The 24,145-nt window shown below is 37.8% G+C and overlaps 1 protein-coding gene across 2 annotated transcripts; it reads right to left on the bottom strand.

Annotated features, from left to right (window-relative positions):
• Positions 1–466: 466 nt before the first annotated feature.
• Positions 467–23,037, bottom strand: ABCA3_4 (ATP-binding cassette sub- A member 3). Of its 2 annotated transcripts, XM_051209788.1 has the most exons (11): positions 22,743–23,037; positions 22,539–22,697; positions 22,385–22,501; positions 22,270–22,354; positions 18,396–18,651; positions 17,275–17,371; positions 10,727–10,791; positions 7,899–8,041; positions 6,740–6,795; positions 961–2,758; positions 467–936 (listed from the first exon to the last, which is right to left on the bottom strand). In XM_051209788.1, exons 1-10 carry the CDS (start codon positions 22,819–22,821, stop codon positions 2,688–2,690), a joined length of 1,128 nt encoding a protein of 375 aa, XP_051075252.1. In that variant the 5' UTR covers positions 22,822–23,037; the 3' UTR covers positions 467–936; positions 961–2,687. The 2 variants fall into 2 exon arrangements, with proteins under 2 accessions (XP_051075252.1, XP_051075251.1); XM_051209787.1 differs by having other exon boundaries at positions 467–6,795; positions 17,275–22,354; positions 22,385–22,697.
• Between the last annotated feature and the right edge of the window lie 1,108 nt (positions 23,038–24,145).

The raw sequence follows: 24,145 nt of genomic DNA, 5'->3' as shown, positions 1-24,145 counted from the left end.
GGAGCGGCAGTCTTGTACACAACCACGCCAGCGGTAGCTGGTCGCGATGTGATCAATCTGAGTCCAGGCTTGAGATGTAGAAGGGGGACGCCAGGAGGCACATCGGCGATGACTGTGCCGAAAGTTAGTGCTGGCCAGAAACGGGTTGTGGTCTGTGCATAGTTGCAGTAGACAGTCCCCGTTATCTGTCCTGCGACCAAGAAGTCCCCATCGGCCACCTAAACGACTCTCTTCTGTGCCTAGACACCCGACCTGAGCATTCAAGTCTCCGGCTAGTACTACAATATCTGTCGGACGCACTTTCTGGGGAAGAACAGATAACTGGTGGTAAAACTCATCCTTGATTGCATCCGGGCTGCAATCTGTCGGGGCATAGGCGGATATGACGAAAAGACATCGTTTCTCACGCCGATTTCTTCTCACTTTGATGGAACTCTCTAATCTAACAGCACATAACCAACCGACTGTTAATGGGGATCCAATCGATTAGTGCTGCCTCAGCTCTAGCGCTCAATGCGACACCAACACCAGCAAGACCAGGCGAAGATGCCACAGGGTCCCCGGATAAACTCACGTAAAACAAGCTTTTCGAAGCGACAGATGGAGATCGAATTTGTAGTACTTCGTCAGAGTCTTGAATACGGGTCTCGGATAGACAACAAACATCAATATTAAGACTTTCCAAAGACATAGCCAGCCCTATCTGTTGTCCGACCTGCATAAATGTGCGAACGTTGAAGGCAGCCAGTTTGAATGGTGCACGTGGTTTCAGAAAAACTGCTTCAGTACTCATATTCGGTGGTAACATACAATTTTCAACCGGACGGTGACTCGAGAACGTTTAGATGCAGTCGAATTTCCACCATAGACGAGCTGCTGTATAAGTCGAAAAAAGTATCAATAGAGTGGGAATAAAAGAGGGTGAATAAAGACGTAGTAAATAATAATAATAATAATAATAATAATAATAATAATAATAATAATAATAATATTGCGAGTCACTTGATTGTTATTTGGAGCGAGAGTAATATTTTTCATAAGTAGATAGTTTATCATGTTTTTGTGTGCGGGCTGAGATACTGCCCGGGTGCCCAAACCGAAGCAGGTGGTTTTCTTAGGGGCCACACCCCGATCCTTCGACCTAAAGGTCTAACCCACAAGGCAGTGGAGCATCGTGAGGAGATGCAGTCCCCTGGCAGCCGGTGACCGAAAATTGGTTCATACGCCATTTGTTCCCGCAGGATACTGGAGCCCATGTGCACCATTGATTTGGAATCCGGTTAAAGCGCCGGACATTCGCTTTTCGTCCTCTCATTTTCGTAAACAACTCCCCCGCCACGAGAAGGCAGTGAGTAGGACTTCCCTGGCAGAGGCTGTATACGCGTGGCCGTGTGAGAGTATTTCGAGAGAGAGGGCGAACCCACCCCACTCTCGCCCATACCAGGGCATTTTGGGGCACCGAACTTTACCTCAGCCAAAGTCTATTTAACTAGTAATTCTGCACTAATACCGATGACAATATTTCTTAACAATTAGATAGAACCTGTTACCTTTCCACACCTCAATTTCGTAATAAAATCGATCGAAGTAATAGGAGCGCACATCATTAACTTATTCACTTTATGGTACTTAATCAGTAGTTGAGTGTGAATGACTCGTCAAATTATTATTTGGAATTTTATCCACTAATGAAAGTTTATCACAACTTATAAAGACCCGTTTCCGAACAAGCGAGGGAAACAATTTTACAACAATAATCGTTTGACCCTTTTGGATCCTAAAATATTTGTTGGAAATACATTAATACAAAAAGCTAGGATATAAAATACCCTCATCGCTACCCCTTTATTATCGATATTTACTACTTCAGTCATGGTATTGAAGATAGTATATTGTAATAAAGATACAAAACAATACATTGAGAACTACGAATTATCGTAGGTGAATTATTTGTAACCTTACATTGCCTGTTATATTTAGATAAATCCTTGGCTAGGACACATTTCCATCATGGTGCTAGGATTTAGTCAGAGTAGGTAGGTGGCAAGTAAAAAAATGAGTCCCTATCTGGCTATTAGGATCCTCCAACTTTTGCTAGCTTTTACTTCAGATCAGTAAGTAGCATACCATACGAATGACCTTATTGGTTACGCTTTATTAGCTAACATAATTACATAAGAAAGGAGAAGACTCCCTAGTAATATTGTTACTTTGATTGAGGTCAGAGCGTAAACAGAGACAGTTGCTTATCATCTACTTAGAATAGCGAATAATAATTAAATCATTTACTTACATCAGTTGTCATATTTACGGTGTCTGCCATTAAGCTAGAGAATGATGATGTCATCTGAGTGAAGCAGTAATACATAAACACGTATTGTATGTTCGTTGCTATAACTCTATTTGTACATTTTACGAAACCAATTATCACAAAAAAGAATGCTAGGCTCATAATAAATGGATTTTCAAAAAGAATTTACATACAGTATATTGATACCGATGTATACACATAAAGAAAAAATAGCAAATAGTGGGGGTCGAAAGACATGAGGAATCGCGCAATGTTTACACCAAACCAGTTTCTTCAACACAAATTAGAATGTTAGAAAATAGAACGAAGGACGAATAAACATAAGAAAGGAAGTAGAGAACAAATAAATTACAAAATAATTGTACATTTAATAATGTTAATTTCTATGATGACGGTTACGTAATATACATGTAGAGTGATAAATGAATGCATCCAGAAGACTCGCCACTAAAATCAATTAAAACAAAAATATCAGTGTACTGATTAAATGAAATAATTACAAAAAATGATCAGAAGTTCGTTCAGTCATCTATGAATTGAGTAAACATAACCATATTACATCATCAGTCAGTCAGTAACAACGTAGAACATCGTAAGTACGTACATCAGTTCCAGTTGCCATACCACATTAGCACAGAGATGCAGTTGTCGATTCAAATTCCGTAGTGGTAGAGGTAGTAAAAGTATAAGCGGTAATCGGAAAGATTAGGGTTTGAAGATGTTATTTAAGGAGTATAATACAGCGAAATAAACTTGGAAAGACAAAAAAGGGATATGAAGAATTCAGAAGATTAGAATTTGGGAGAACACAAAGAGTGGATGCACTTCGACATTGCCAACGATTTTGAGCCATTTTATTCAGGCTCTTTAACCATCGGTTGCTATCATCTCGCGGCCCCCAACCAGGTAGTCTACACCTACCAACATGGCTCAGTCCACTTGTCAGTGACTTCATGGACTTGTGCCATGTTTTGGTCTGGCCGCTCCTATCTTTCTTCCAATCTACTCCTATACCATTGGACATCGCTCGTCAAGGCAGTCGGTTGTTGGCCATACGTAACATGTGTCCCAGCCATCTCAACTGATGAAGTTTTACTACATCATCGATTGATTTACCATAATTACCTTGAACCCGTTTCCTAACAACTGTGTTACTTACTCGGTGGTCCCAGGATATATGAGCAATGTTTCGAAGACACCTATGATCGAATACTAGTAACCTACGAATATCCTCTACTCTTACCGGCCATGTTTCACTGCCATAAAGTAGGACGGAACGAACTGCTGCACAGTAAACACGTCCTTTGTTTGATAGACGGATATCACGCCTTCGCCATAGATGACGCAAGTTGGCAAAAGCTAGTCGAGCCTTCTGTATCCGTGCTGAGATTTCGTCACACACCAGACCACAAGGGCTGATGAGACTTCCAAGATAAGTGAAGCGGTCGACACGCTCAACTACTTCACTCCCTATCACTAGTTCGGGTGTCGACGTAACCCAATCCTGAAGAAACATTTTGAATTTCGAGGGAGAGAATCGCATGCCGAACGTGCTTGCATTGTTGCTTAGAGTGGTCAGAAGACTCTGCATTTTGTCAGCGTCTTCACCAAATAAAACTATGTCATCTGCATATTCCAAGTCAACAAGTGAACCTCCTGGTAGAAGTTCAACCCTTGGAAATTTAGATGAGGAGAGTGTTATCTCTAAAAGCACGTCAACGAAAAAGCTAAATAAGAATGGGGAGAGTGGACAGCCCTGACGAACACCACTTGAGGTAATCAATTCTGATGACAGTTCGCCAGAAGCTCTCACTCGACCAGTTGTGTTCGAGTAGAGAGCCTTTACAAGGTTAATGTACTTCTTTGGTACTCCTTCCAGTGACAAACACTGCCATAGAACCTCACGATCAACAGAGTCAAATGCTGTCTTAAGGTCGAGAAATACTACGATTGTGGGGCGTCTGAACGTGTGTCTGTGTTCTAGAACCTGACGTAGTGTGAATATTTGGTCTATACAACCACGTCCGGGTCGAAAACCAACTTGATTTTCTCTAGTCTGTTCTTCACGAGCTTTGGCTAGGCGTCGAAGTATTATTGGAGCTAATATTTTAGACACTATATTTGTCGGAGGACCTAAATTAACTTGTCATTCAGGTGGACTAGAGATCGTGGGAAACTGAAGTGTGGCTGAAGGCCAGTTGAACTGATCCCTAAAGTGTTCTGCCCATCGATCCAATCGCCTCGACTGAGAATGCATAATATGTCCATCTTTTACCGAGACAGTTTCGCTAACAGTCGGGTTCCTAATACCGGTTTCCCTAACGACTCTGAACAGTTGTCTGCTGTTACTTATTGCCACTGCCTGTTCCATCTCTCTTGCTTTCGCTATCCACCACTGTTCGCGATCATTGCGTAGGCTTCTTATCAGCCTGTACATAAGCTGACTCCGCTCTTCGTTATGTTCAGATCCAGATGGAATGAGTTTTCGAGCATCTACCAGTGCGGTATATGCTGCTGAGATCCAGTGTTTTTCCCTAACCTTATGGTTTACCGTACTAGCAGATATCACTGCTGTTTCCACAGCTTCTCGGATGTCATTCAACGCTGCCTCGGGGTGGGCATCACTTACATAGCTGCCTAACTGTTTTTCTAGTTTTTCCTGGAATATATTCCCAGCTTGGTCTTCATTAAGTAAGACCCTAAGAGGTTTCCTTGCAGCACCTTTCCTACGTCCAGTAAGACGCAAGCAAGTACGCGCTCGCACTAGAGCATGATCTGAATCTAGGCATGTGCTCCAGAATGAGAGACAGTCTTCTATCGAGCCCATCCATCGGTGGCTGATAGCGATGTGATCTATTTGGGTCCAACGTTGAGACTTACTCTGCTTTTAGTCTTGCCGTTCTCCAATCGACCCGCCTGGCACGGTAGAGCCTACAGGAACATATGTTTCAACCAATATAGCTCATTTGGGTTATCACGATAGGCAAGCCCGACCATCGCGTCAAGGTAGCAGCTACAGTCGGGATATTACAACATGGAGATTGGATAAACAGAAGTCACCAAACAAGACCATGTAATTAGTAGCTACTGATGTTTACAACTAAATGATATGATTGTTTATTTGGCAGATAAGTAACAAACTTTATTTGTTATAAATGAATGAAGTTTAAAATATATTTAACACGTGATAACTTATGATATGCCTAAATTTTATTGAACATGTAACGTGTAAACTAACACTCATAAGTTAAAAATTAAACTACCCTTTCCTCTAACAAGATTCGGTTAACTTAACAATGTCATTAATGCTTACACGAGAGATGCTGTCAATAATTAAGTAAAAGTAAATATACGTGACTGTTCATCAACAGTCTGTAACTTTTATCTAAAGGCTAGATTAAGTATATAAGAAAATAATTGTAATCTAACATAGTATAACAGTGGGGTAATATAACCTATAAGAAATAAGAAAAACATTAAAACATTATAAGTGATTAATCGAGGTCACTGATCTTCACGAACTGACCTTAGACAGCCATTCAAAACGAGAAAACACTGAACAGCTGTTTAATGCTAGTAAGGGACGTTTTGGCAGTATGCATCCACGACCTCACTGTGAGTCAAGCTCGAGACTTGAAGTCACACGGCGAGCACTGAGCCGAGATCCAGTGTTTTAAATTTCTAATCTCAATGAGCAATTAAAATAAGTCATTGAGTAAGTTATAATCCTGCAAATAAACCCAGGCAAATTATTTACCACATACTTGTATATTATACAATAGGTTATAAGAGCTGATGTTATTACCTAGTTATTAGACATGAGTATGTAGAGCGATGTCCAAAAGTGTAATCTTTTCATTCCATCTCACTGTGTTTTAAGAGTTTCATTTTTCTCGCTCATCGCTACAACAATTATTCTTACTGCAATTCTGTTTATGTTAATTCCATCGAGTCGTGCCAATGCAGTATGGTAACCTAGGATAACGCATATTAAGGTGAAGTTCCAGGTTGATTAAAACTAACTGAATGACAGCACATAGGAAAACATAGACAGAGAGAAAGTGAACGTCTGTGACATCATTGATAAACTTTGTTATCACATGTATTCAGTCATCATTTTCAACCACGCAAGTTTATCTAGCCACGTGATATCAAAAATCTTAAGAAAAAACTGAATAGTTTTGTCTATTACTTTTTTATTCTAGTTCAAAATACTTTTTTAACTGACATAAATTGAGAATGGAAATGATTTCAAAAATAACTTATTAAGAATATTTACTGAATCTACCAAGTACAGCATTCAACCAACGATGTACCATTATTATTTCTAATGGCAAAACATCCTAAGTAAATTTTTAACGACAATGTTGTAAACCGTAATGTAAAAAAGAAGCTCTAGCATAGAAAATAGGCCCAATATACTCTCACCTGTAAATACTCCCCCAATAATTGCACATGTATTTGTTAGGAAATGTATAAATGACCTGGAAAAAAAGTGGATAGATTTAAAACTGGGCAGCATCATCGATGAACAAGACGGATTTGATGCAGATACAAAGGCGAGTATTGGAAAAGTAAGGGCCGCATTCATACAGTTGAATAACGTATGGAACTCATATCAACTATCTGTCAGCCAACACCAAAGTCCGAATCTTCAACACAAACGTCAAGACAGTTCTATTGTACGGAGCTGAAACTTAGAGAACTACTACAACCATCATCAAATAAGTACGGGTATTTATAAACAATTGTTTACACAAGATACTGAATGTCCGTTGACCGGATACCATCAGCAACAACCTACTGTTGGAGAGAACAAACCAGCTTCCATCTGAAGAGGAAATTAGGGAAAACACTTTGAAAGTGCATAGGACGTACATTGCGGGAATCACCGAACTGCATCGCGAAGCAAGCGATAGCATAGAGCAAATTGTGCCGAGAATTGGAAGCGGATATTAAAAGGGTGAATAGCGACTGGAAAGGATTGCCTACGGCAGAGTCCGATAGAGAATGTTCGTGGTCAGCCTATGCTCCTCCATGAGGGGTGACAGGCGTAAGTAAGATTTAAAAGTCAATCGGAATACGATAAAGAGATTTATGTTAACTAATGTAATAATAAAGTTAGTTGGAAAATATTCAAGTTTTTCATTTTAAGACGGTAGTTATTTGTATCGACAACAACAATAATAACAGATAACGATCTACACTTAAGAAATGTAAGGTTGAGTAAAATGCATATATGATATGAGAGGGAAGCCTAATAGTTAAGGAATTACAAATTGGAGAACGAGTGACTAATAAAATAAGATTCGTCCGACTTTATAACAATTGTTATGCTATTAAGCAAAGAAGACCCATTCTACCGAGCTGTTTATCTTCTGATATCCGTTCACCTGACGAGTTGACGTTAACAGTACAGTTCTGCATGCAGCCACATTGTGTCACTGAACATCATTTATCAATCAGTATCAATTTTATTCATCTTATCAAATATTAACTAAGTCACAGTAAAGGATACAATTTTATAAAGTGAATGTCTTTTATATACATTATAATATTTTCGACATAATTTTATTAGAGTGCTTACTTTTTCTCTTCAGTAATTTTAACAAGTAAAGGGGCTATTTCATAATTGAAAAATATACCAGGTAATCCTTGACCATCACCAGATAGAGGCGTACCTTTTGAATGCCATGTAGCCGAGTACTGATTAGTTATCACAGTGCTTTCCTACATATTTACACAGATAAAATCAGAATTAACGAAGTAAGCAGATACTAAGTTTTTTAGAAAAATGTACATGTAAACTGTACACTGGACGTTAAAATTTGTGGTAGCCTGTGTTAACGATAGATTAATGCATGTAAACTAATAATAGTTTCATTTTTGTAAAAATTTCAAATTAAATTAGTGAAATATAATGAATCGGTATAAGTAACTGATAGTCATTTATATCATATCAGCAGTGAGATTAAAGCAAGTTTTTCCTTACAGAATGGATAACTAGTAGATGTTAACTCTTCATTGTCCATCTTTTTTATTTGCAACTAATTTCTGTATTTCGATTGTTTAAATTAGTTGAAGGTGAATGTCAAGTTAGTAAAATGCTAAGAAAATGATCCAGAATTGATCTGGAACGTCATCTAGTTGAAAAGTATAGAGTGATGGTTGAACCTGAAAGCGGTTCGAGTGATTGAGTCAGGTCTAGTGGTTAAGTCACCGATAACATCTTGGTAGTGATGGTCATAGTTCTTTTGTCATTTGTTAACAAATATCACTTATGTTGTAAGAAATAGTCGACTGTCCATAGAAAAGTGAGTATACCGTTATTTTGCTCTTGCTGTGATGTGAAGTGTGGTACCTATGTATCACGCCCTGCATTACTTGTGACTCCAAACTACTGAGTGGAATCCCATTTTGTGTTACAAAGATGTTAAGACTTGTGTGATGACATGTATTCAATCATGCGTTTCGCTTGGAAGATTAATTATGTGCTGAAACCACTCGATAAGCATTGTTGAGAATGAAATTGATGTTTTAGATAAGGGTGGTAGATCAGTTGATGAGGTTGTAAAACTTTATTAGATGAAGAGACTGATTCAGGAGTTACACATGCTACTAATTATCTTTGTTTGCAATGTCAGCTAAAGTAAGATTTGGCTGGAATAAGTGTTCAAACCAAGGCATAGCATCAGTCGTTAAAATTACTAACAGCTAGTTTGAACAGTGTAGATAGAAGCGAACACTTTATGAGAAAGGATTTTGATATCACAGAAACCAGCTAAATATTCTATTAGACGAAACAGTCTAAAATTTATGATAGTTATGCAAATATGCACCAACATTTACTTCCTAAATTCTCAACGTCATAATACTTCGTATTTATTTTGCTTTGTTTGTTTTCATATTTTTTGTTGTTATCGATTTCCTTTATCTATGTTGTGTAGTAAGGAAAGTTGAAGTGGGACATAATGCGAAGTTTTGTGTTAACACGGTTTTTCTTTTGAAATAAGTCTCAGCAGTCAGTTAGATCTATTCAAATAATCGTAACATAACAACTTATTAGAATATAAGGTAAATAATCTATCAAGATAAGCTTTCTGAAAGTTAGCTATTCTAATGCCATCCATGAACACACAGTAAGGTATAATAAAATAAGTTCTTAAGAGCAACATTAACTACGTAGGTGGTTAGATCATTGTATTTTTCTTTACTCAATTGATATCAAATGAATCATAATAAAATAATCCTTTTTAAAATGTTTTTAAAATTGTACTACCATTCAAATGAGAGAAAAGAAAGTACAATAACTACAGGAACTAAGTATTTGAAGTAATGATGACTACCATGATGAAGTGATTACAGACAAAATATTGTTTGAAATGTTAATCAGTGTTGTATAAGAATGTTTAGTGGCCCGTGGATCTGACTCCATTTAGATCGTAAGAATGTTCGTTATCACCTATCCTCGTATACAATTATCGACCTAAATCACGTTAGTCAATAATGGAATTTAGATAGGTCAATTAACGAGAATGGCCTTTGAATACATATATTTTGTATGTAAAGTGAAAGTGATAGAACACAGCAAAATGACGCGCAAGGGAGATGGCTGCTGGTAAGCCAACTCCATTTCTAGCCAGGCGTTGCGCAATATTTATAGGCAGACAAAATAAACTACAGACATGTGGTATGTAATGAGATAAGAAATGTACACACATATACGCTCATATAAAAACAGTCAAGACTGATAAGCGAATAACTAACATGGTCAAAATATGACTCAAGTAGAATGAATAGATTGGTTTGTTCAAAAACTAGAATAAGATATACTATGGGCTTAAAATAATAACTGACACTACAAATGTTTTAAAACATAAGATATTCAATATTCATTAGTTCAATAGTATATCTTCGTATTTAGTACCAATGATTTAGATGTGTACGCTAAGGAATATCAATGAATTGAATATTATCATGTTCTTAACTCATTGTTGTATTTTGAAACAACGAAGAAAACTTATCAAGTCATTAAAAAGAATGAAGATGTTCTAAAGAGGAGAATCTTCTTTTCTAGAATGTCATTTTTTATACTATACAATAGTATTTATCAGTAATATGATATGAGGTTTGAATAAATTTTAGTAAATTTATCCAGTGATGTAATTGTTCCTTTATATTATGACAGAATACTATATGTAAAACTACTGATAAATACGATTGCACAACTAAAGAAAATGACACTGTCGAAAAGATAATTTAATTCGTTGAATTATTTTTTTTCAATATTCGTCTTAACAACTACATGTTGAAGAGCTAAAAAACTTCCAGCAAAAAAAAGAATATTATGTACAGGATTTACGAAATTTTACCAATATGATTTTAAGTGTAACACACATATGAGTTACAACATACATTTCGGTTAACGCCGGTATACATAGTCGGTACCAGTTTTAAGTAGTAAATAAACATCTGAGAATCTGAAAGTTCGGAAATAAGACAAATAGTAATTATTTGTAAATAAACTAAAATGTGCAGTTACAGGGTTGAAAGATTACATAATAACTGGTGAGACGATTCAGACGAAATACATTTTTGATAATTAATCAAAAATTCTTAATAATTACGTAAGAGTAAAAAAAAAACAAAAAAACAAAAACAGAAAAGGGAAAACAGATTGGGAAAAAGGCGTAGTAATAAGTGCATTCTAACTCTACTCTACTATAGCTTATGTTGATGGCTAAGGTGGAGAAAGAAAGGGATTGTACACATTTCTACTGAATGCCTAAGTCAGGTTTATTGATATGAATGCCATATGCAGTATCAAGAAGATTCACGCATAAATCGTGTATATTTGATGAAATACGGTAGATGACTTGAAAAAATTTATTTCGAACTACTTGATTTTCTATATTTATCAGCTGATCAAGTATTGAGTTCTTAATCATCGTTAATTGTCATCCATCTAACTACACGGGATGGTATTTGAAAAGGGGATGATGTACTTACCTACCTGTGTTTCCTATGTGACTAGCTCGATGTGAGCAGTAAAAATGATAAATACACATGGATGAGGTGAAGTCAAACATTTTATCTTTGTTTCTGGTTGGCATAATCGAATGATTATTGACTACTGTATCCAGCATGGATAAAATAAACGTTTCCTCTAAACATTTTATTAACCTTACTTACTTACTTACGTACTCCTGTTACTCCCAATGGAGCATAGGCCGTCGACCAGCATTCTCCAACCCACTCTGTCCTGGGCCTTCTTTTCTAGTTCTGTCCAATTCTTGTTCATTTTTCTCATGTCTATTTCCATTTCTCGGCGTAATGTGTTCTTTGGTCTTCCTCTTTTCCTTTGGCCTTCAGGATTCCATGTGAGGGATTGTCTTGTGACGCAATTCGGTGCTTTCCTCAATGTGTGTCCTATCCACTTCCAGCGCTTCTTCCTGATTTCTTCCTCCACTGGGATCTGGTTTGTTCTCTCCCACAGTAGGTTGTTGCTAATAGTGTCTGACCAATGTATCCGAAGTATTTTGCGTAGACAACTGTTAATAAACACCTGTATTTTCTGGATGGCTTTCGTAGTTCTCCAGGTTTCCTCCCCATACAGTAGAACTGTCTTGACACTTGTATTGAAAATCCTGACCTTGGTGTTGGTTGACAGTTGCTTTGAGTTCCAGATGTTCCTCAGTTGTAAATATGCTGCTCTTGCTTTGCCAATCCGCGCCTTCACATCTGCATCAGATCCACCCTGTTCATCAATGATGCTGCCCAAATACATAAAGGTTTTTACATCTTCCAAATCTTCTCCGTCAATTGTGATTGGATTGGTGCATTCTGTGTTGTATCGGAGAATCTTGCTTTTCCCTTTGTGTATATTGAGACCTATTGCTGCTGAGCCTGCTGCCACACTGTTCGTCTTCTCCTGCATCTGTTGTTGCGTTTGGGATAGAAGGGCAAGATCATCTGCGAAGTCTAGATCGTCCAACTGCATCTTAGATGTCCATTGTATCCCGCGCTTCCCTTCAGACGTTGACGTCTTCATGATCCGGTCGATCACCAGGAGAAACAGAAAGGGTGAGAGTAAGCAACCTTGCCTGACACCGGTCTTCACTTCGAACGACTTTGTCAACTGTCCTCCATGCACGATTTTGCAGTGTAATCCATCATATGGGTTCTGTATGATATTGACTATCTTCTGAGGCACGCCGTAGTGTCGAAGAAGTTTCCATAGTGTTGTTCTGTCCACGCTATCAAATGCCTTTTCGTAGTCAATGAAGTTGATGTAGAGTGATGAATTCCATTCAATTGATTGTTCCACAATGATCCGTAGAGTTGCGATTTGGTCTGTACACGATCTATCCTTACGGAATCCTGCCTGTTGGTCACGAAGTTGGGCGTCTACGCAGTCCTTCATCCTGTCTAACAATACCCTGTTGAAGACTTTTCCCGGTATTGAGAGAAGAGTGATGCCCCTGTAGTTATCACACTTGCTGAGATCGCCTTTCTTCGGTATTTTGATCAGAAGTCCTTCTTTCCAGTCTGTTGGTACTTGTTCCTCATCCCAAATCTTATTGAAGAGAATGTGGAGTATCCTTGCAGTTGCCGCTACGTCTGCTTTCAGTGCCTCTGTTGGAATGTTGTCTGGTCCTGCTGCTTTGCCACTCTTGATTTTTCTGATGGCCATGCTGATTTCTTCAATTGTTGGTGGGTCAACAATGATTGGGAGGTCTGTGGGTGCTGCTTCGATGTTGGGTGGGTTCAGTGGAGCTGGTCGATTCAAGAGTTCTTTGAAGTGTTCTACCCACCTGTTTTGTTGCTCTTCAATGTTGGTGATTACCTCGCCTTCCTTGCTTTTCACTGGTCGTTCTGGTTTGCGGCGATTTCCAGAGAGTTTCTTTGTCGTATCATACAATTGTCTCATGTTTCCTTCTCTTGCAGCCTTTTCCGCCGTCGTTGCTAAATCTTCCACATATTTACGTTTGTCGGTTCTGATGCTCCTCTTCACTTGTTTGTTTACTTCTGTGTATTCAGCTTGTGCCTTGGCTTTTTCTGCTCTTGTTCGACTGGTATTGATTGCTGCCTTCTTGTTCCTCCTTTCTTGAATCCTATCCAGTGTATCAACAGTGATCCATTCCTTGTGATGGTGCTTCTTGTGACCCAGGACCTCATGGCATGTTGAAGTGATTGCCTCTTTGATCCCCTTCCAGTTGCTGTCCATAGTAGTTTCTTCTCCATTGAGTAGATCATGGAAGGCCTGGAACTTGTTGCTGAGGACTATCTTGAATTTGTTGAGTTTGTTAGTATCCTGAAGAAAGGCCGTATTGAACTTTTGTGATATTGTCCGCCTCGTTGTCCAGTGCTTCTTGAGTTTCAATTTCATCTTGTCGACCAGTAAGTGATGATCTGAGGCTATATCAGCTCCTCTCTTAGTTCTCACGTCCTCTATAGTCCTCCTGAACGTTTTGTTGATGCAAATATGGTCGATTTGGTTCTGCGTGGTGTAATCCGGTGAAGTCCATGTGGTTTTGTGTATGCGTTTATGTGGGAATATGGTGCCGCCTATGACCAGCTTATTGAAGGCACATAGATTTGCAAATCTCTCACCATTTTCGTTTATTTCTCCCAGTCCGTGTCGTCCCATGATGTCTTCATATCCAGTGTTGTCCGTTCCAACCTTGGCGTTGAAATCTCTCATCAGAATGGTCAGGTCCTTTGTTGTGCACTTCTCGATGATTGACTGCAGCTTATTGTAGAATTGATCTTTCGCTTCTTCATTGTAGTCGTTGGTAGGCGCATAGCATTGGATGATGTTCATTGAAATACCCTCTTTTTTGTTTTGAACGAGGCTTTGATGATCCTTGGTCCATGAGATTCCCATCCTATAAGCGCATTTTGCGCTTGTTTGGACAGCATCAATGCAACTCCTTGTGTATGTGGAGCTTTTTCTCCTTCATGGCCGGAGTATAACAGGAGTTCTCCTGAAGTTAGTCGTTGTTGTCCAACTTGTGTCCAATGCGTTTCACTGATCCCAATCACCTCTAGGTTGTATCTTCTCACTTCTGCAGCAATTTGGAAGGCTCTCCCGGTGTCCCACATTGTACGAACATTCCATGTACCTAAATAAATGGTCGCTCTGGTTGTCAGAAGGGCCATCGGCCTCGTAACTTCCGAAGGAATTCGGCTTTCATCATGAGGCGTCATAGTTCTTCTAAATGAAGACCTTCTGACTCCCAGGGCAGAGTTTAAAAGGTTTGAGTAATTTTTTCTGGTTAGCGTTTTTTTAGCGAGTTGGTTTTCTACGGGATGGGGACGCCAACCCCATGCCCAACCCTCCTCCTTTATCTGGGCTTGGGACCGGCAGTAGCTCCTGGAGGGACTCTAGGCGGAGTCTGTGTGCATCGTTTTCATATTTCCGAAGCGATCGGAATTCATATCAATGAACTTAAATGATGTATTCAATTGAACTCCTTACAACCTCTTTCTTTCCCCCACCTTGGCCATCAACATAAACGTGTTAGAATAGAATTATTACTTCACTTTTTTCCAAATCTGTTTTCCTTCTTCCGATCTTACTTGTAACATTTGTTTTTTTTTCTAATCTTACGTAACTATTAACAATATTTAAATGGTTATCAGAAATGTTTTTCCTAATCCTCTCATTGGTTACTATGTATTTTGTTGATCTTTTAACATGTTACTAATAGTAATAATGAATAAATCCAATTCAAAAAATTATTGTGTTCAAAGATTAGTTGTCAAATTATAAACAATATTGTTATCTGTTCTGTGATACTGATTAAAATCAATTGATCACTGAATGAGCTATCGTGGTATTAAAAAAGAAATAAAGGTAATCTAGGAGAAAAAAACCGCCTCTTCTAGTTTAATTTTATTCAGTAATCAGTTATAATTAGTGCTTCCAAGATTCTCATTTTTTAATCTCTATCAAGTGGACAATAATCTCATACTCGTGAACAACAAACTATATACAATCTAAGAATTTTTTAACCTTAAAATCATTGTGTAATTTTCGGGCGACACTTAAAATCTCTAAATACTTGATGAAGTAAGGTCTTTTTATTTTTACTAAATAATTATAAGTACCAGAAGGGGTTTTGTGGATATTATAGTAATTTTATTAGTTGAGATCATGAGTCAATTGAAGCTAGACCATCATGGAAAACCTGGAAGCACTGGGAGGACGTTTCGTCATACTGTGAGACGTGGATGTGCACTGATGAGGAGTCACACAGTAGGACGAAACGGCCACCTAGTGCTTCCAGGTTTTTCATGATGGTCTAGCTTCAATCGACTCATGATCTCAACTATTAAAATTATAAGTCCAACTGTACAGCTTTGGTAAATGAAGTCATCATCTAAGAAAGATTTTCTTTCCTGAGTTTTCTTTGTCTCCTTTTTTAATAATTAGAAAATAAAAGTGTAGCTACTAGGATGAGTTAAATGTTAATGAAATCTTTCAAGAGATTAATTATGAGAAGAATGACTGAATAATCCTATTGCACTGAAAACTGTTGAGCAAACCAAGGTAATGTTTTTAAGGAAGCAGGAGTATACTCACTGTAGTAAGCGAAATTCAATATAATTTGTTAGTTTTCTTCAAAAGAATCTCATCGTTATATTATGCAGCCCAACGAATAAAACGCAACTGAAGTACTTACTACTTGTGACCACGACTTTTGTATAAATGTACATAGTGCAAAGACTAGTCTCTTTATAACTACAGCTCTTATTGTTTAATAATTATTCACTAAAGCAGAGGGATTCGAGTACAGATTGTGTAGATGGTTAATGATTCTCGGTTCTCCACATTGTGGAAAAATGTTTCTTCAGTTGACATCTGAGAGTAAAATGGATTGTTATATGAGATTTTTGTTATGTTAGTCCTCTACTTTCGGGACTTAAGCTTAGTGTTGGATATACATGGTCCAAGAGTTAATAGCGTTTTTAGGGGAGACCTTCTCTGTCTCATTTTTACACCTGTGAGAAGGGAGTATAACTGAAGATCTTGGTTAACCATGGAGAATAGGTTAATGCGGTCAAACCTCAAACACAGCCGACAGTATGATTTCACCCTCAAATTTGAAATTAGTTGCTTTTAATCTCAGCAGTCTTTAACCGGCCATTGCAATAAGCAAGTATGACTAGTGACTAAATTTACCAACTACGGCCAAGAAACTGACTACTCATTATCAATTTCCAATACTCTTGGAACCTCGTAAGTCTGTAAGCACTGCTGAAATAGATTTACTTTCAGGATTTCACTACCATGAATAAATCGATATGATACGTGGGAGGTGACTGCTAGGCGTATGCAAGGCATTTCGTCGGATATTTTGGCGAATAAAATTTAGACTTCCTAATGCACTTTTATTATTATCCATATTTTTAAATTACTATTTTGCACTTTAAACTTTAATCATTTATTATTATTACCTTTTACAAGTTTTCTTGATTATCATTCAGTTTATTATTATGACCTTTGTTGTTTTGTCGTTTTTCTTCATATCTGTCAATCTGTCAATTGGACTATTATCTGACCCTTAAATTTTGTTCTTCCTTACCCCTTGATTAGTACGTTAACCTCATTTGTTATTTATTGTCGAATCCATTTTTTTTGTGATACAACCCTTTCTATCCTTCTATAGACATACATTTTCCATATAACTATATATACGAATGTACAGCTTAAGTAAATGATTTCGTCGAAAAGAAAATTTTCTTCGCTGAATTCTCTTTTTCTTATTCAATTTAGACTTCATCAAGAGATTTACCTCCCATAGGAATTGTCATCTCTAATTTTTCTACTAATTACTCGGCGGTGTCTCTGAACGTCAGGGGTGCCATATGTGTCATCAGGGTGGTGAACGAGTGTTTATTTTTAAGTTATCAAGGCAAAGATGAGACATTCTAAATAAATACAGATTAATACTTACGTGTTTGTACCGCCATTTTTGTTCCATCTAGTGGATTAACTTGACCAGGATATGAGTCACCAAAACGAAGCTCCCCGATTGAATGAGACACGTTGAACTAGGTTAAAACATTGTTGTATAATCACAGCATTATAATTATAATGAAAACACTTTGTAAAGAAATATTATAGGGAATGAACAGTTTTTTTTCAAACGATGACTAATTTAGGAAATGTCTTGCATAATTAAGCGTTATTTCAGAGCAGCCTTTAAACCGGTGTTATTAAGAAAAAGATCTTCTCTTTTGGGGGCGTAACTTAATCAAGATAAACAAACAAGGGCGATAGTAACCACTGTCAGATTCTAACGATCAAATAAATTCATTATCAAGAATTGAGTACATATAAGCATACTAAAGCGATTAACAAATGGATAGATGAAAAGCAGTAATAGTTTGTAGTAAATCAACGTAATCAATAACATAAGGTAACTGTTGTGAACCTACTACTTCGTGCACTCCTCTTGACTACTGACATCAAATGAAGAGAACACCTGCAGATCTTATATCTTCTTTGCATTCATGAGTATGTTTACATGAAGTTTTAGACAAATTGTCTGGTTATTTACCTCATAAATTGGTGACCAGTTGTCAAATTAAAATCCAAAAGCATAAAAAACTTGTTGTTAACTACCATATCTGCATCTTGTGTTGTCCTTAACTAGTGAAAATCCTGCAGTTGACCTTGCTCTTATAAATTAAAGTCTTAATCTCAAAATCAGTGTGGCAAAGTAGAAGAATTGAATCAAATTACATCTAACTTGCGCAGAAAATGTTTGGTAAATATAATTATCTATGATTTGAATTTTGACCAATATAACTGATATGCCAAAATCATCAATTATATATCACATGGTAGTTTGAGTATTTATATAAATGATGCCTCTAGAATTAGGCGCACGTCAGATGAAAAACTATATAATTTTATCAAAATATATTATTGTGACAGGTATCGTATCAAGTACGAAGACTACTCAATCAAATATTTCTGTTAAGAATACAAAAACAGATAACAAAATAAGTGAACCTCAGTGTGGACGAAACTGTTTTCAATGCTATAACCCTGAATTAAACTTCAACTCACCTGAACAGGACCGAGACTTTGAAAGCTATGAAAGTGTGCATGATTTTCAGTGTAACTATGACCAGGAGCAATATGAAACGCCCCACCAACTCGATTAACTGTTAAATTTCCATGAATTCTGCAACCTTCACTGCCTATCTTTTGTTTAATCTCGTTCCAGTTTTCCTTTCGGCACTGTTCAAATGCAGAAATATTTACAAATACCCATCGCATTTCATTATACGCCATTTGAACTTCCTCACATGTATTACAGCATCTTAAAATATAGTCATGGCAGTATATACATCGATTATTGAACGAATCAAAATCAGGGAATATGAAAACAAAGTTTCATACAGTATGCTGACACAGTCCTATTTGATGAAAGGATTGGTCCGACGGAGCCTCTTGAACGAGTATGTTCGGAAAGAGTTTCTTTCCCCAGAAATCAAAAATGTTTTTTCGGGACCGATTACATCACCTAGATTCTTCACAGAAAGCGTTGACCGCTTCACTTATCTTGCGAGTCTCATCAGCCTTATTGGGTTGGTGCCCTGAGAAGTCTTGGCTGGCGTTAAGCAACCTGAATGGCAAATTGATGTAAGTCCTCCAACTCTTAGTGAAGTTGAAGAGATTATAATCAATCCAAAGAGAAGGAGAACAGTGGGACCTGATCAACTAATCCCTCAGAATTTTAAGGATGGTGGCTCAGTTCGAGCAGCTAGAATAAGTGAACTACTAGCTAACATCTAAAAACTGGATGTAGTCCATCTGACTGGTCTCAATCACTGATCGTCTCAATTCATAAGAAACGATAAAAATCCTCTTGTGACAATCACAGAGCAATCAATTTATCTAATATAACATCTAAAATATTAGCCTCAATACTTCGGTATGTAAATAGAGCTCTTGAAGAGCGAACCCGAGAAAACCAGACTGGTTTCAGGCATGGACCTGGACATGTAGACCGAATATTCACCCTCCGGCAAATTATGGAACGTAGACATGCTCCCCGACGTCCGATTACAGTTGTATTCCTTGATCCTAAGGCAACATTCAACTTTGTTTATCGTGAGGTTCTGTGGCAGTGTCTGTCATTGAAAGGAGTACCAAAGAAGTACACTAACCTTGTACAGACTTACTACCTGAAAATTTCTGGTCGAGTCAGAGCTTAGCAAACTGTCATCGGAATTGGTTACTTCAAATGATGTTCGTCAGGACTGTCCTCTTTCCTAATTTTTATTTAATTTTGTCACAGACATGCTTTTAGCGATAGTACATCCATCGTCTGACTTTTTCAGGGGTTAATTTTGTAACGGGAGATTCACTTGTCGACTTAGAGTACGCAGACTATATAGTATTGTTTGCTGGATGCACTGACAAAATACAGTCTTCCGATTACCTTAAGCAACAATCTAAGGATGTTTGGAATGCGATTTTCTCCCTCCCAATGCAAACTGTTACTTCGAGATTGGCTTACGTCACCACCTGAATTAGTGATAGAGGATGAAGTAGCTAAATGGATTGACTGCTCCATTTATCTGGAGAGCCTCACAGTACTGATGGTCTGGTTTCCGACGAAATCTCAGCACGGACATATAAGGCTCCATTGGCTCCTGCCAACTTGCGTCACTTGTGGAGTAGTCGAGATATTCGTCTTTCAACCAAAAGGCAAGTCTACTGAGCAGCAGTTCACTCCGTTTTACTTTATGGATATGAAACTGCCATTAAGAGTATAAGATATTCGTAGGCTACTGGTATTCGATCATAGGTGTATACGAATCATTGCTCGTGTATTCTAGGACCACAGAATCATAGCACTAAATAAATATGGGGAATTAATTGAGAAGGTAGTAAATCTTCATCAATTGAAGTGGTTGGAACATATGTTGCGTATACCAACCACTATCTTCCTCGACTGACAATGTTTTCTGGTGTAGAAGTAGGCTCAGAGACAGCTAGGGGCGGAAAATCCAAAACGTTGCATCGGTCCAAGATGCCACTGACAATTAAATTTAGCCACGTTAATAGGTGGAGATTGCTCGGTTGTGGTCCGCGTGATTATCAAAACCAATGATTAGAGACTTTGAATGACATAAGTTGACACAGGTGTATCGATTCTTTGCCTTCCCTCAATCCCTGAGATCCTGGATTCCTAAATTTCCAGTTTTTATTTTACTAATTTATATCTTTTTTGAGTTGTATTTTTGATGCCTAATCTTTCCTATTACCAATGATAATGTTACTAACTCTACTATTCTGAGATTTGGTCTGAAAATTTCATCTCTCTGTGCTAATGTGGTATGACAAATTAAACCGATGTACATACGTACCATTTTCTACGTTGTGACTGACTGAATGAACTGAGAAATCATCGTGAGAACCAGAAGTGATACCCTAGCACAAAGAACGATTATTTAACGTTACCATTACAAACATCTGATTGATTTACTAAGCATATGTAGAAGGCTCAGTAAAAGGGAATGGAAATGATGGAGGGTGAAGTGTATCCAAATTTTAAAGCCACTGCATTATAACAATGTCATTTACTGAATCTAGATCAATAAGTCAAGACGTTCAATAAAACCTTAGTATCTCTAACAATCGTCCCATTCATTTCAGGTAGCATATATAGATGGTTAACTTAGACTTTTACGAAATTTTTATGATTGCTAATATTTTTCATAGTGTCCCGTTTGTACAATTCGTCTTGCCGTTTCCAAACTGTTGTTCGAATCAAACTGTTAACTCCCTTCGGAAAATATATGTTACATTGATTATCATTCACCATAACGTACCTCTCTACGTACATCTTGTCCGTTTAAGCTGTTGTCATATTGCTAGATTCCGAAAATACATGGTGCATACTTTCTACTTGGTGTTGTGAAAACTATTCTAGTTGATTCTTCATATATACATATTCACTAAAGTTATCATTATTTTTACCACCTGTAGCCATAAATATACGTAAAATAAACGGGGATTCCGAAAGTCGTCAACAGACACTTTTCCAGCATCTGATCTATGTGTTTTGCCTCAGCGGTAATCCCAAACGGAAGTGCATCTATTGCGTAGCCAAAACGTATAAAATAGAATTGAATAACGTGGGATAGGGAGGGTGCTTGTTACCGAGGGAACAATATGCAGAGTGCTTATGACGAACTGAACACCATAAAGATACACGGTAAATGCTGAAACAACACAATTTTATCTAGCTTGTTGTAAAATAAGTAACTTTGGATAGTTTAGATCAATTCAGGATCCTCAAAAGACATGCAGAGAGGATATTACAGTATCCTCAGAGTTTAGTGTAGCAAGATATTTAAGAAATTTGGATGGGGCAAGTGTGCATAATTTCTTTGCTTTAGTTAGGAACACATCACTGCTTTTCAAAATTAGAAAAGACTACAACACCATAATTAACGGGAATCAATGATATTAACGATAGCAAGTCTCGAATTCTAGCGCTAAGTTCATTTATCTATATGGTTAGACAGTATTTCATCATTACAGCTGGTGTCAATTCGTGATGAAAACCTTTACCGTAATTCCTAAACTTAACTTCTAAATTCTAATCCCAATCCAAAACCCTTTCGACACCAGAATTTATCTGTCTTCTCAAAGTTACACTACACTGAATCAAAGGGCATCTATAAGGTATAGTCTCATCGAAAAGACATTTCTATGACGATTCACGAGCGTACCAAGAGTCCGCAGAGAAATAGATTTCAAAGCGACAGTTTAATTATCATTACAGTTGATACTGAATGCAGTCAAATAGACGTTACTTAATCTGACGCAAATAACTGAGGTAGGCATAGTGAAGACAAAACGCAAGTTTAACTTACAAATAATATATACACTGATAAAAAAACTCAGTAGTTCTATGACCTACTTCCTTGAAGGAGACTCTGCCCCATAACATGAGCCACAATAATTGGGATCTCTCGTCGTTGTGATAGCCGAAGCATCATTTACAGCTGGGAAAATATTATTGAGTATGAGCTTACCATGGCGAACACTATCCGATAAAGGAGTGCCATCAACTGAAACACTAGTTTTGTAAACTTCGTGCATAACATTTAGCTGCTGCGCGCCCGTCGTGTCCATTGTATCTAGGCTTAAAACTAAAGTTTGCATCCAAGGCGCACAAACTTGACTTACATCTGCACGGGATAAAGTTTAGCGTTATATCCAAGTAGATAGACATCTTTTCTCCCCGGTTGACATCTACAATAATCTCCTGCTTACTCCGTGTGCGCATAAACGAGAGAAGTTCTGATGTGAACAAAATTCCGATGATTAGACTACTTATTATTGAAACTGAAAACGATGAAGTGAGCTAGACCAAAAATGCAAGCAAAATACCCAAAGCTCCAGACAGCGTTTTGATACGAAAGTCTTTGAGTGGTTTTGCAAAAGCATCGAAATTCTGAAGAGACTTCATGACATAAACGATCACTGAACAGCAACAACTTCCCACTTAGTTCGTAATGTATGCATATGCAGACAAGGTCATTAGAGGACGTGCCACGTCCAATATAACGACATACAATTGAGTGGTCAAATGGTTGGCGAAGAAATTAAAAAACTCCTATCTTAACGAAACACTGTGTACACAAACAGTAGACCATCAATTTTTTAAACAATCATACTAAAGAAGATTCAGATTTGTGTAGTAGTACAGAATGCCTACAGCCTGTTATTCCTTTTTCCAGCCTTCACCTGAATGAATCAATTTAAGGTGTGGACACCACTGCTCCGGGTAACAGGTTCCAAGTGTTGATGACTCGATGTGTATGTCAAGGGTATTTTTTCGTTCATAGCTTTTCTACTCGCCTGCTATGTCCTTTGAGATGTCCCAGCCTAGTGGGAAGAAAAAGAGAATATATATTAGGTCCAAAATCGTTTCTTAGTATTCTATACGTCGAAATTTGATCGCCACTTAGTCTGCGATAGGACAGAGTGAAGGTGCCTAGATTTCAAGACGCTCTTTGCATGTTAAACACTGTAGATCTGAAATTGCATGGGTAGCTGCCCTCTGTGATTTTTCCAGGATATTCGAGTCACTTTTCAAACAGGGGCTTGCAGCCTGAATGTAAATTTCAAACTTAGTTCTTACTGAGGTTTTGTTTATTGTAGTGAACGCAGTAGTATCTAATTTGGTGAATATCCGGCTTAAAGCCTAGGGGGTTCCAAACCGCTTAGCTACGACCTCCAGGCAATGGGCCGCGGTCTTGAGATCATGATTCACTGTCACCCCAAGATCCTTATGAAATCGGATCACGGGTACAGGCACTTTCTCTATGCTGTACTTAATAACCTTTGTATCTCTAGAGTAAATATAGACACACTTTGCCACGTTGATAGGCATCAGCCACTCTTTAGTCCAGTTAATCATATTATTTAAGTCTGCCTGAAGAGCACATGCGTCTGTATCTCCGGTTATTGCCCACTAGATCTTTACATCGTTAGCGTACAATAACATTGGAGACTGTTCTATACTTGGAAGATCATTTAGATACATTATAAAAAGTAAAGGACCTAGGACGTAACCTTGAGGTACTCCACTAAGTACTGGTCTCCAGATGGAGCAATTGGGATTTATTCTTACTCTCCGTTTACGACCTACTAGGAAATCCGTAATCCATTTTAAGAGAGGCCTGGCAATACCAAGATTTTTCAACTTTAATAACAGTGTATTTGTTGGCACCTTGTCAAATGCCTTAATGAAGTCTATGTAGACAACATCCACTGAGTTTCCGTTGTCT

Source organism: Schistosoma haematobium, chromosome 1 (assembly GCF_000699445.3).
Source record: "Schistosoma haematobium chromosome 1, whole genome shotgun sequence".
NCBI classification, from domain to species: Eukaryota; Metazoa; Platyhelminthes; class Trematoda; order Strigeidida; family Schistosomatidae; genus Schistosoma; species Schistosoma haematobium.
The sequence above is the reverse complement of the archived record's forward strand: the minus strand, read 5'-3'. Positions and strand labels throughout refer to the sequence as shown.